Source organism: Eschrichtius robustus, chromosome 1 (genome assembly GCF_028021215.1).
Source record: "Eschrichtius robustus isolate mEscRob2 chromosome 1, mEscRob2.pri, whole genome shotgun sequence".
NCBI classification, from domain to species: domain Eukaryota; kingdom Metazoa; phylum Chordata; class Mammalia; order Artiodactyla; family Eschrichtiidae; genus Eschrichtius; species Eschrichtius robustus.
In genome coordinates this window covers 180275080-180289606 of record NC_090824.1, presented here as the reverse complement: position 1 = coordinate 180289606, position 14527 = coordinate 180275080, and the positions used below count along the sequence as shown (strand labels likewise).

Below are 14527 nucleotides of genomic sequence, written 5' to 3'. Positions count from 1 at the left end.
AGAGTTAATTTTGGTCAAAGGATTTACCTTATTTCTATGAAAAATTTATAGTGTGGTTTAAAATTCTTTTATAAATATAAAAACTCAAACATAAAACTCGTAGAAGAAAACATAAGGGTAAATATCCATGACCTTGGATTAGGCAATAGGACACTAAAAGCAGAACAGTAAGAGAAAAAAATAGATAAATTGGACTTCATCAAAACTGAATACTTTTGTCCATCAAAGGATATTATCAATTAAGTGAAAAGGCAACCTACAGAATGGGAGAAAGTATTTGCAAATCATATATCTGAGAAGGGTCAGAATACATAAAGAACTCTTACAATTCCAAGATAAAAAGACAAACAACCCAATTTTTTAAATGGGCAAAGAGATTGAGTAAGCTTTTCTCCAAAGAAGACTTACAAATGGCCAACGAGCACCTGAAGAGATGCTCAGAATCATTAGTCATTAGGGAAATGCAAATCAAAACCACGAGACACCACTTCATACTCACCAGGATGGCTATAATCACAGAAGTAGAAAACAAGTGTTGGCAGGGATATGGAGAAATTGGAATCCCTGTGTATTGCTGTGGGAGTATAAAATGGTGCAGCCGCTATGGAAGACTGTTTGGCAGTTCCTCAAAAAGTTAAACCCAGATCAACCATACGACCCAGCAATTCCACTCCTAAGTATATATCTAAAATAATGGAAAAGTAGGTACTGAAACAAATACATGTAACACATGTTTATAGCAGCACTATGTACAAGTCAAAAAGTAGAGACCAACCAAATGTCTATCAATGGATGAATGGGTAAACAAATTGTGGTATATCCCCACAGTGGAATGTTATTCAGCCATAAAAAGGAATGAAGTAGTGACACATGCTATAACATGTATGAACCTCATACTAAGTGTAAGAAGACAGAGACAAAGCTCATGTATTGTATGATTCCATTCCATTTATATGAAATATCTGGTGTAAATCCATAGGGACAGAAAGCAGATTAGTGGTTGCTGGGGGTTGGGAAGACAACAAATGGAGAGTAACGGCTTAATGGGTACTGAGTTTCTTTTTGGGGTGATGAAAACGTTTTGGAACTACATAGAGGTGGTGATTGTACAACATTGTTAATTCACTAAATGTTACTAAATTGTTCACTTTAAAATGGTTAATTTTATGTTATGTGAATTTCACCTCAACCACATCCAAAAATCTTGTATGAGTGAGTCAGTAGGAGCAAAACATACTGACATGCATTTAATACTCAGCTATGAAGTAGTTTTCAAAATTGAATAAATAAATACCTGGATTCTCAGCTAAACTTTCAGTATTGATATGGCAGAAAGCAGTGTTACCCAAAGTGTGGGTTGTGTTCTATTGATGGCAGGTAAGACGGACAAGGCTTTAAATAACATTGCCTTGCGTAGTGAGAAATTTAATTTCTTTACTGAGATTTCAGTCACGTTTTAGTCCATGTGAATATATCAATGACAGTCTCAATTTGGTGCTAGGATGTTTGCTGTTAGTACATTTAATGTCTCTAATACATGCTAATCACCCTTTACAACAAAGAGAGAGCAGGCTTCAGGCTCAGAGCCCTCTGGGCAATGTTATTCTAGTGGTTTTAATATCATTGTTTTCAGTGTGTTCTTTTTTACTTTTATCTTCTGTTTATGTCATGTGACATCTGTTTTCTACTTTAGTGACTTGCATTCTACTTTACATAGTGATGCAAAATTTCCTCTTTAGATTGATCTAAGTAGAAATGTGAGTCAATAATAATATAAATGGTATGAAGATTTAAGGGATAAAGTAGAACCCAGACGATTAAATAGGACACACCAGCATAAAGACACATTCTCTAAATTTCGAATATAAGGACCCGAGTCTCTCCCTACCCGTGCCACTCCAGACACATCACTTAGCCCCTTGTGCTACTGTGCCTGCCTACCTCACAGAGCTTTTATGGCAAGTGCTTTACAAATGTAAATTATTGTTATTAAATTACTGTTTATGTTGGGTATTGCCTGATCTCAGGGCTGCATTTCCCAGAGTCCTTTGCCAGCAAGTTCTGATAAGGTTTAGGTTCTGCCAGTGAGATGCACTCGGGATTTGAACAGCATAAGAATCCTGCCATTCTTCCTCCAGCAGTGGCTGACACGAGGGTTTGACAGACATAAATTTTTGCAGTGAAACTAAGCACCAAAGAGTGCCCCTGACAGTCACCAGCTTCTAAGCCGCAGGGCAGCTGTGACATTGGCCATGATTTCCTGTCATTTCCTGCAATTTCTGATCTCTGCGTGCAGCAGCTTCCTGACATTGGGTCCATAGCTGATGTGGAATAACCTGAAAGTTAGTGGAGGGTCACTCTCAACCTTCACCCATCCACTCCTTCCAAAGCCTTTGTACATATCTGATTTCATGGGTTAAATATTCAATATCTTTCTGCTGGTAATACCTGGAGTAGTTTCTTTTTCCCTCACTGAATCCTAACTGAGATATTATTTATTTCATGGAATTTATGAAAAGCTTACGTTTAATAATAATACAATGAGTGAACATTTTTTGAGTGTTTACTACTAGTCATTGGGCTAAGCATTCTGCATGCATAATCTCACTTAGTCCTCTAAGCCAACCCTATGAGGTAGTTTCTATTGCTGTCCTCATTCTGCAGGGGAGGAAACTGAGGCAGAGGTTGCACACTAACCCAGGTCTCAGAGGTGGCCAGCGGTGGAGTTGGGGTTTGAACTCAAGCTGTCTGAATCCAGAGATTCCTCAATGACTCCGCGGTAGACTGCCTTTCCCCCTGCAAAAAAAGTTTACTTTAGGTCGTCAATAAAGTCAACTTCAGGTCTGAAACAAGAAGTTTCAGTTTCAGGGGTGACACAGCACATATACTGCATGTTACTTGAGGGGGGCAGCCTAAGTGGGATCTGGGACAGGACCTTGTAATCAAACACACTAACTGTTCTGCGATGAAGTGAGTGTTCATTTTAAATAAGGTAAAGACCATCATAAATAGCCAAAGGAAAGTGCAGTTGCTACCCAACGAGTTTAGATGGCAAATTATTTAGGAAAAAAAACTTTTGGTTTTCAGAGCTTTGTGGATTCCAAAATTACAGACCTGAAATTTTTTTTTTTTTTTTTTTTTTTTTTTTGCTGCCCTGCGCGGCTTGTGGGATCTTAGTTCCCTGACCAGGGATTGAACCCAGGCCCTCAGCAGTGAAAGCGTGGAGTCCTAACCACTGGACTGCCAGAGAATTCCCCTGGACCTGCATTTTAAATAAAATATTAGCAAATAGAAAAGATAAACTGAGCAGATAAAAAAATTTTTTTTCCATCCCTTGTTTTATTTTAATTGAGTCTTTGGTCTGGCTCCTTGTGACCACTCCTTCTTTCCTTTTTTAGCCAAAGCATGTGGGCAAAGACTATTTCATATCTATTTAAGTCAAATGTAATTGTGAGTATATTTACTTTGCAGACACCAAAAGGTTAAGGTCACTGTGTTCTTTCACAGCACCCAGCAACATCACCCCACTTCAAAGGAAAGAACCAGACAAAATCGGCAACTTAGTAGTGAAAAGCATGCTCGGAATACGTTAGGATCTCTTACAGCTCACCTCATTCTTCTACAACTGGACCTTCTAATACAGCATTTCTGTTCATCTTGATAAAGTTATTTACTTATTAAGGTTTTAGCTAAAATATATCTAAGTATAGCTTTAACATTTTATTTTTAATCAATTTATTCCAGTTATCTGTAAGTGGGTAAAAAACCACCCTAAACTCAATGGCTTAAAATAATTTATTATTGCTCTCCTGGTTCTGTGGGTTCTGTGGGTTCTGTGGGTTGACTGAGATGTCCTCATTTGGGGTTTCTCATGGGGTTGCACAGTTGGGGCTCAAGACGTCTGGAAGGCTTGACTGTGCTGGATGTCCAAGATGGGGCACCCACATGGCTAGCAGTCGATGCTGGGGGCTCAGCCAGAGTTGTCATTCAGACCACCTATGTGTGGCCTCTCTGTGTGGCTTGGGCTTCTTTCAGCATGATGGCTGAGCTGGGAGGGAGCCCATCAAAGATAAGTATTCCAGAGACCCAGGTGGAAGCAGTAAGACTTCTTATGATCTAGCCTTAGAAATCACTTAACATCACTTCCACCTGATTATTTTTGTCAACAGTGAGTCACAGGTCCAGCCCAGATTCAAGAGGAGGAGAGTATAAAAGGATGTGGATAGTGGAGGCATGGTTCATTGGGGGGTCATCTTTGAAATCCAGCTCTCAGACAATGTATATAGATTTATGTGTACAGAGTTTAAAAGTAAATTCAAAAATCACATACACAGAGGCAAAAGTTTTATCGCCCTGCAACGGAGACAAAAATGCCTTGAAATTGTACTTCAATTTTTTTCCATATCTTAGAATACTTTTTAACACAACTCTGCTTGATGAGACAAATAAAAAACAAATAAATGGCATGAATGATATCTAAAAGGTGGTCAAACAGAGAGCTGAAGTATGGAAACTCTAAGTTGAGCAGACAGAAGAAATTCTCTAAAGCTATAAAAACATAAGGAGATGCTTTTCAAATGCTATGACATCAATATAGGTCTCTGGCAAACCATGACAACCATTCTGGTGTGTAATCAGGAGCAGGTTGGCTTGTGAACCAAAGAGCAGAGGAGATAATGAGAGGCAGCCTTTGTAGTTGAAAACAAATCATTCATACATTTTTTCCCCTTTGAGTCACAGACCCTTTGGAGCACATGGAAAAGTTAGGAAATATTTTGCCCAGAAAATAAATGTATTTTTAAAAATTGAAGTAGAGGTGATGTACAATATTATATAGGAAAAATGTATATTTGTATACCTTTGTTCCTTCCTTCATTCTTTCCTCCCTCTCTCCCTTCCCCCTTTCCTCCTTCCCTTCCTTCATTCCTTCTACAATTATTTAGAGAAAGCTCATTCTGTATCAGACACTGATCTGGACTAAGGGATAAAGTAGGGAAGAAGACAGATCCGTTCCCCAGTCTCACGGCATGTCCATTTTTAAGATAGACAGAAAAAACCCAAGTATACCAGTAAAAAAACAAGACGACCCCACATAGTTATAAGGAACAAACTGTGTACACAGCATCTTGCATACAATTTTATGGGGTTCACAGTCGTGCCATGTACTCTCCTTCCTTGCTGTGCAATCAATAGCTTCTCTTTTAAACCAAAGGATAACTTTTCAGTATGAGCATTGTGGATGTGGTTGTTGATTAGTCGTTGCTTTTTCACTTATACTGGGTACACAGGTGTTGACTGGCCCGAGTTGTTTTCAACAATGAAGCACAATTATACACAGTGTCACTGGAGCTGACTTTCCTAACCAATGGAAGAGCACTGGCTCCTTATGAGATTTCAGAAAGTACTACTGCTGGTGAGCATGACAATGTGCCTGTAAGGCTTTCCACAGCTTTACTAAAAAAAAAAAAACTCCCCCCACTAGGGAGCTATCTGCTTACCCTCATTTTAAAAAAATTAAATGGATCCAATAGCCATGGGTTCACATTTCAAATTCTCAATTTACAGGAGACTCTAGGAACGCACCCTTTCATCCATATTCTGAAGATGATAGTGAAGGATGTATGATTTGCTTTGGAGATTTTTTTCCCACTATGTCCTATGTTCTTCTGTTCTCACCAAAAATTGTACTGCTGGCCTTAGCTATTATGGCATCCTGAGGATTTAAACATATACTTTTACCTTTGGCAACATTTTAAGTTTTTTTTCATTAGCATAATGCATAACTTTTGCAAAAATGAAATGCAAATATCCACCTATCTTATTCCATCATAATGTGTGAGACATAGTTCTAAACCTTTGTTAGTTTTGAAATATTTTAATTGGTAACATAAACTGTTACTCCATACTTTTTTTTTTTTGTAACTTTTTGGTGCTTTATGGATATCAAGCTTTTACACTTTCTTCAGTTAATATCTGACATTTTATTGAAATGAATATAAAAGTGGAGTGAGCATAATCTAAATATAATTATTTAGGGGGTTGGTAAAATATGCCCTGTGGGTCAAATCCACCTATTTCCATGATAAATTTCTAGTGGAATACAGGCACACTTATTCTTTTACATATTGTCTATGGCTGCTCTCATGTTCATTATCTTTCCCCTTTAAGAAAAAGTTTGCCCATCCCTGATTTAGAGGAAAAATGATTCTATCTTTATTTCCTTGCTAATCATTGACATAAATTCTATATATTTATCATATGCCATAGATAAGTGAATTTGCACGCCTACCACGTGTCAAGCACTATGCTAGGGATATAAAGACAAAACTTTGTGTTTACGGTTTAACAATAGCTCTAAGACGGTTAATAAAAAAAAATTCTGGGAAGCCCCTAAAGGTATACCTAAGAACAAATACAGGTTTTATACTGAGGTGACACAATTCATTCGTGACACTTTGACTTGGGGAAAATGCGGGTTTTTCTGAACCTTAATCATGCTATTATTGTAGTATAAAATTGAGTCAGTGGTGCTCATAATTAGGTCCAAAGTAAAGTTTTCAAAAAATTACCCATAAAATTTATGGAAAAACATATCTGAAATTTCCACTTCGTTTTGCCAAATAAGCCTGGGGCTGAGGTTGTTCATCCAAAATCCCATTAACTCATTAACTAGTAACTCAGGGTTCTTGTTTATGATGTTTGCGAGGATGTCCCTTGAAGAACATCTCTTGCGTGTCTCTGTGGTCCCCAAGGCCTCCTGAAATGATGAGAGCACAACCACAAACATGGTGATTTAATTCAATAAATGTTTATTGAGGGCCTACCATGTGCAAAGCAATCTGCTGGTCCAGTGGGGGCTATAAGGCTGTATGAGAGGGGGCTCCTGCCTTTCAGAAATTCAAAATTTCCCAAGCTGGGGGATCGCTAATCAGAGCATTCCATAACTTTTGGAGAAGTGTCTGGGTGTTGAAAAAGTTACCAATGTCCTGCTGTCCGGCCAGCTCCTGATCTGTTTTTACCCCAGTTCATTTCATATATCAAGCTATTTATGGCTTTGTTTTGTTTGCTTTTTGTTTTTGTTTTTGGCTGCACCATGCCGGATGCGGGATCTTATCGATAGTTTCCTGACCAGGGATCGAACTCGTGCTTCCTGCAGTGGAAGCGTGGAGTCTTAACCACTGGACCGCCATGGAAGTCCCACTATTTTTGGATCAGGATCATTAAACACGGGTCTTCACAAATCTGGCTTAAATGTATGAAGGAAGACCCGAAGGGAAGTATACATTGTATTTTCTTAAAGAGTGTACAAACGAGATCACAACATTTGTGAGCTAGAAGGAGAAGCCTTAGAGACCATTTGAGACCTAAGCTTATGCACGGTTCTCAAGGTTGCATCCTTTGGAAGAGGCCGTGACCCCGCCTCCTTCCTCCCCTCCTCTCCCATAGTGCACACAGCGCCCAGTTTCTTGGTGTCAGTTTTCAGCAGCTGGAAAAGAGAGATAATAGCCACCATGCAGAGTTGCCAGCTTTAGTAATTCTAGTTCCTGGAATCAAGGACAGGAAGCCTTTTAGTCATTTGCACACCCTAACTTTGCTAGCTTCTAGTGAATAAATCATTTAACTGCCAGCTAATTACAGTATTGGAAAGTTTACATCAGTCATCTTTTTATGGAACCTCTTGATGGACGATTCTGGAGATTAAAACTCTTGACAATTTCCATGATCTAAAAAAGGAAAGCTGACCTAGAGAAATATGGGACAAAAGATCAGCATTTCAGAAGTCTCAAGCAGCAATGGGATCTTACACAGTAGCCTATTTAAAGTGGTGATTTGAACACTTAGATTAAGTTCCTGGAAAAAGACAGAAATGTGACTTTGGTCAGAAGCAGTGCCATTTTATTGAATGAATGATAATTTTGCACTTTCTAAGTACCATGCACTTGCTTCCAGGTAACAACCCTATGAGGCAGGTACTATTGTTATGCCACTTCACACATGAAGAAGCCCCGCTCCCGGTCCTGGCTCTCCAATGCCGCCCGGGCCCTCCCTCCCTCCCTCCCTCGGGATTCCAGGCGCCGCTTCTGGCCGCGCATCCCGGGGAACGGCGCCCGCACCCGGCAGCCCTGGCAGCGCGCCCCCGCGGCCGGCGGGAACGCGGGAGCGGCGCGCACGTGCCGCCGGGAAGAGGCCGCCCGGGCCGCGCCAAGATGGCGGCGGCCGCGGCCGCAGCGGCGTCGGTTGGCAGCGGCCCGTGAGGCGGGCGGGGCCGGTGGCGCGGAGGCGGGGTCCCGGGCGAGCCGCCCTGGGAGGCGGGGGCCGTTTCCATAGCGGCGGCAGGAGGTGTCGCGCCGGGGAACTTCCTGGTTCCAGGGCTCGGCTTCGCCGGGATCCTCTTGGAAGGGAAACAATGGGGCGGAGGGCACTGCGGTAGCCGCCGCCGCGCCGGGACCTCCTGGGCCCCCGGGACTCCCCGCGCTGCCTCCGCCGACGGGACCGTCCGGAGGTAAGTTCTTTTTCTCCTCTCCCCCAGCCAGGGGCCGGCGGCGGTGGGGCTCGGCGCGTTTCCTCCAGGCAGGGACTCGGAGTTGGCCCCGGGGAGCCGGACGCCGCCATTCCCGGCCCCAGGGGAGGTGGACGGAGCAGCGCTCCCCGTCCCCGCCCTCCAGGGGGGCCGGCTCCGGAAACGAGCGCGGCCGCCCTGGCCCCTACCCCCTGGAACCTGGACGGCAGGGTGCTGCGGGTGTGATTGGCAGGTTGGCGGGCGCCGGGTAGGGGGCGCAGGGGGCGTGCGGGGAGGGTCTGGCGGGGCCGGCGCGGAAGGGGACCTGCCGACCGGTGAACGGGGGCTCTGGAAGGGGCGGGGGTCGGCCAGGTCCGGGGGGAGGGGAGACCCGCTGCCTCCCCCTCCCCCCCGAGCAAGTTTCGGTCCCCTGGAGACGTGTCTCCCTTGCAAGTTTCAGTTGCGTCCTCCAGAGTCCAAGTGGGCAGGACTGAGGCAAACTTCGTTCTTTTAAATTATTGCCTTCCTGCCGCGGGACTTCGTTTCGACTAGGCAAGGGGAGGATGGGGTGAATGAGGGCTTTGGAGAGGCTGGAAATCTCTGCGCCTTTGCAGAGTTTGCAAAATAGTTTGGAGCTCACAGCCGGGTGTCGGTGCGGCAGTTGTGATGCGGCAGAATGGTTGGTTACTCGCAGGTATTTTAATGCCAAGAAATGTGAAGAGTCTATGAATCCACGGGTGGACATTTCTAGAAATTGAAGATTAAAATCTGCCCGCCCCCCTCCCCCCCGCCCTTCATTTTAATCCACGGATGCTTTTTAGTCAGTAGATTTCAACCTGAGTTAAATAAGTCCCTTATGGGACTAGGAAAGAGTTTTGAATTGGGGCAATACCCAGTCATTGGAAATAATGTGACACATAGAAAAAAAGTGGGGACACGGTCTTAAATATTTTGTTTGCTGGAAGAAAGTGATTTCAAGCCTATATTAATCCATTTATAAATAGAAGTAAGTCTTTGGGATATTTAATATTTCGTAGCACAGAGAAGTTAGACATAACTTTAGATATCACCCTGGCCAACTCCCTCACATGTTGAATCTATGAGAAGTTCTGTTACAGGGAAGGCAGGGTACTTTTTTCTTTTGTGAAGTCATCTTAACAAGAATCAAATTAGCCAGCATCAAATGGACAGTGGTTTATTTGCTTTTATTTCTCACTCTGTCAGACCCGAAAATTAAGAAAAACGTTTCTGAGCTTGCTGTTTTTTTTATAGTAAAGTCTGTAAACATAGTCTAGTTTATTACTTAAAGTGGATGTTGACCTATCTTATATTCCACACAGGTAACTGAAATATGTCAAAATATGAGAAAAAAGCTACACTAATAAAGGTATAAATTAATTTAAAAAGGAAAACCAGAGCCTTAATTCCAAGTACAGGTATTCTGAGTTAACAGAAATTCCTTTGCTGATTACCTATTTAAAGAATCACTGAGGTGTCACAAGGGCATTCAAAGAAGCATCATTTCCCAAACATTAAGAACTTGGGCCCTGAGTCTTGCTGTTGGTGCCTACTTACTGTTTTTAGCTAGTCTGTCTGACTCTCTGGCATCCTTGTTTCTGGTGAGAATAGCTCATTACCAGTTATGACATTGTTTTGACATGAAATAGCTCCTCTGGAGGACAGCTGCCATTGGTTAAACAAGCCAGTAAGTAGAAGTGTCGGCTTTGGCACCATCTGTTAATTGGCTGGTCATCCTTGGGAACCAAGACAACTTCCTGGCATGGCAGATCCAAGCTGGACTTCCAGTGCCAGGCAGAGGTTGTGCGTCAGGCTTTGCCTCCATGTTCGCATCTCTCTCAGGTTACTGTTACATTTTGTAGCTAGTGAAGATGGGTGAAAAAGAGGCCAGTAAATTTAAGCTAGTGGCAAGCTGAAATGAAACAAAATTACTTTGATTTGTAAATGCTAGGAATGTTAAGGCAGTTTGAAGCTGGCAAAAAAACTTAGCCACAATACCAAAACTTTAGGAATTGCTGCTTCAGTTAGAAAGTGGCAAGTGATTACGTTTTCTGGTTTATGTTTGCAATTTCACTTCAACCATCCTTGTTTCGTTTTAGCACAATGGTATTGTTACACCAACAATACTCAGACTATTTATTACCAGAAAGGTATAGTTTGTCCCTTCAGTGTGATTTTTGAAAGGCATATTGCATTGTTAGATACGATTTCCTTATATTTAGTGTCTCATTTTTTTTCCTTTAGGAAGTGTCTCAATTTTTACAGTGGAAGTCGATACAAAAATAATATTCATTTGAAAGAAATCTGACTTCTAGCACACTTCCTTATAGTACATGGGCATTAGAGTACAGGAATTAGAGTCACAAACTTGGAGTCTCAACTGGTCTCTGCCATTTCCAGGTTATGGCATTTCATGCAGGTAACTTAATTTTTTAAAGCTTGTTTCTTTGTAAAATTCGGGGGGGGGGATCATAAATTCACACTTGTTTGTTTATTCAACAAATATTTCTTGAGTGCCTTATTGTACCCATGACCTTGTGTTAGGTACCTTGTTTTCAACAACAGGAGGGATCAGTCCTTTGAAGTAAAGTACAGGGAGCTATAAAACCTGTCACCAGGGAACCTAACTTGATTGGGAGTGGCAGGGCAAGCTGTCCTGAGGAAGTGGCTGGTAAGACCTGAAGGATGAGGAGGAGATGGCAGGTGGAAAGGGCAAGTGGGAGGGTGGGACACTTTGAGTACGAGAGAGAGCGCGTACACGGTCCCTGAAGAGAATGCTTGTGTGTTAGTACCCTCCGTGGCACATACGCCACCACTGTTAGTTGTGGAGAGAAGGTAGACTCTTGGCCCCGTGCTCGCATCATCTGAACCAGGTGAGAACAAAGGTGGGTCAGCCTTTGTAGAAAGGGAGTTAGTCTAGATGACTCTCACCTCGCTAGACTGGAGATGAGTCGGCACACTTTGTGTCTACTTTTATAACTCTGGCGCCGATTACTTGATAATTTTTTTATCTGTTAAGTGGTAAATAAAAGGTTCTTTGATTTCTTTAGAGAGACGCTGTATAATATCAGTATAGTGTTTTTTTTTTTAAATTTTTTTATTTATTATTTATTTATTATGTTTATTTTTGGCTGTGTTGGGTCTTCGTTTCTGTGCGAGGGCTTTCCCTAGTTGTGGCGAGCGGGGGCCACTCTTCATCGCGGTGCGCGGGCCTCTCACTATTGCGGCCTCTCTTGCCGCGGAGCACAGGCTCCAGACGCGCAGGCTCAGCAATTGTGGCTCACGGGCCCAGCCGCTCCGCGGCATGTGGGATCCCCCCAGACCAGGGCCCGAACCCGTGTCCCCCGCATCGGCAGGCAGACTCCCAACCACTGCGCCACCAGGGAAGCCCCTCAGTATAGTGTTTTGATTTAATTTTGATAGTATTTTCCCTTGGAAGAGCTTAGAGCCCCCCCCGCCCCCCGCTTATTTAAAATATCTCCTCCTCACAAAATGCAGGTAGCAATCCACTGTTAAATTGAAAAAAAAATTAGTAAGTGGCAGGTAGTCTCATTTGCTTATAGGAAGCTCAAGAGTGACTCTGGAGTTTCATATCTTGTTTGGTTAAGTATCTTTGGCTCTAAAGAAATTATTTAGTCATTCTCTGATAGAGGTATATGTTGCACCTGTGTCTTGCTGACATTGATACTAGTGTAGAAAAAGTTTTAATTTTATCCTGGGATTTCCCTTCACTGAATTAACAAGTGAATTAAAAAATATTAGAGCAATGTTTTTCATGAAATAAGTGAAAGAATATTATTTTAAGCTTCTTAATACATTAATTTTGGTTAGTACTATTATATAGATCAGTAATGGCAAATTAATATTTTATTGTGGAATTAATGCAGCATTTATAAGCCAGTTGGTTCTCTGGATTTTTTGTTCCTGTTTCTTTTTGTTTGGTTTTTGGATGTTTTAATGCTTGTTAGCATATCTGCAGTTACATAAGCAAAGATAAGGTGAAATAAGACTTTGAAAAGTCAGTGACAATGGAAAAAAATGGAATAGATGTGGAGGTTAAAATTTACAAAGTTTAGGTATGTGAGTGGGGGCTAGATATTTCTGTGTATTTTGCTGATGGCTCTTATAAAAATGAATTGGCAGATAATTTGATATTAATGGTTAAATATTAAACATCTCACCTGTTCCATGTTCCTTTTTTCTCTTTCTAGATTTGTTTTGGATTGATTTTAAAAAATAATTGTTCCATTTCCTCCTTTTTTATTAGCTTGGGATTATATATTCTTTTACTCTTCCTTTAGTATTTGCCTAAGAAACTCTAATCTTTTCTCTACTTATCAAAGTGTAGCATTAATTGAGACTTTCACCCTTTTTCCAGATAATGTAAGGCCTTTAAAAACATGTAAGTCAATTTCTTTCCTACTTTTTAAACCTATTTCATTGTTATCATGTTTTTAAATGCATATATGTATTATACCCCAAAGACCTATTTCTGTTGTTTTGTACCATTATTATTCAGTTAGACTTACTGCCTTTCTTTTCCTGTATTCCTTCTTGCGATACTGACCTTCCTTCTGAAACAATTTTCCATCTGCCTGCAGAATACCCTTTAGTATTTTCTTTAGAGTGGATTTAGTGTTGAAAAAATTTCAGTCTCTTAGTTTGTCTGAGAATGTTTTTATTTCACCTACATTCTTGAAAGATACATTTTGCTAGGTATAGAATTCTAGATTGGAGATACATACATACATATATTTGTATATTAGTTCTTTGAGGAAGAGATTATTCTATAATCTTTGTTTCTATTGAGAAGCAGCTGCAGTTTATCACTTTGTTGGTAATTTGTTTCTTTCTCAGGCTATTTTTAAGATTTTCTTTTTGTCTTTCAGATTTCATTTCAGATGATGTCCTCTCCCTCCCCCCCTCCCTCCCTCACCCCCCCCCCCCTTCCTTTTCTTGCTTGGGCGTAAACCTGTTAATGCTGTGATCTGATGTCTTTCATCAGTTTTGGGTAGTTTTCAGCTGTCATCTCTTAAAATATTGCTTTTCCCCATTTCTCATGCTTAATCTTTCTGGGACTTCGGATCCAGTGTCAGGTCTCACTGACCCCTCTGTAGGTCTCACTGACTCCTCTGTGTATTTCACCTGTCTTCTAGGTTTTCTATTTTTTTTTTTTAATGGACATTTTCTTCTGGTCTATCTTCCAGTTTACTAAGTTAGTCTTTATCTCTGTCTAATTTGGTCTTAAATGTGTTCATTCTCTGGGTTCTTAATTTTGGTTATTGTATTTTTCATTCTAGAATTTCAGTTTGGTTCTTTTTAAAATCTGCTCTGCCGCTTTTATAGTTACTAATTCCCTATCAAAATGTTCAAGCTTTGCATATATCTCTGTGGACAGAGTAAGCATGTAACTCTGTCCCAGAGTCCTGCAGGTTTTTTCTGTCATCTGGTATTTCTCAAGGAGTCTCATCTCCTTGTATGCCTGCTCATCTTTGATTGTGTACTGTTCATTGTATTTGAAAAATTATTTCTAGAAGTAATTATAGATTTAGATAAGGATTTTTCTGTTGCTTTTGCCAGGCACTTAGGATCACCTTGATCCAAATTGAGATTTTTTTTTAGCATCTGTGCAAAGACTGGTTTAGTTTACTTTTGTGTTATTCTTTCTTCTGGAATTCAGCTTTTCAAAGTCTTATTCCAAAGCAGGGGATGGCTCCCTTGGTGGCTCTTGTACCCTGACATGTTGTCTTACTAGCTTGCAAGGCTGCCTAAGTGCATTTTAGCCTCTCAGGCACCTCTTTTGATTGGGCAGACATTTCCAGGAGGAAAGAAGCCCCAGGGTACCATGGTCCCCATTTTGGATTCCTCTTCTTAGACTGTGGCTGGTAATTCCTCATTATCTTGTTAGCTCTTTGATTGCCCCACCTCTCCCCACCTTTTAAAAATTAAGGTATAATATACATATAATAATATGCACTAATCTTAAATGTATACCCTGAAGAATTTTTA

At 41.2% G+C, this 14527-nt stretch overlaps 2 protein-coding genes across 2 annotated transcripts in view; one reads left to right on the top strand and one right to left on the bottom strand.

Moving 5' to 3' along the window:
* Positions 1-7989: 7989 nt before the first annotated feature.
* LOC137765389 (uncharacterized) lies at positions 7990-8613 on the bottom strand. Its single transcript, XM_068545205.1, is given in 3 exon segments — positions 7990-8458; positions 8460-8574; positions 8577-8613. Coding segments are annotated over 3 exon segments (621 nt in total).
* The window catches only part of USP6NL (USP6 N-terminal like), a 144626-nt gene continuing 138548 nt past the window's right edge, over positions 8450-14527 (top strand). Inside the window, exon 1 of the mRNA XM_068560115.1 lies at positions 8450-8503. The gene's annotated coding sequence lies outside the window, so the exon portion shown is untranslated. The remainder of the gene's footprint in view (positions 8504-14527) is intronic.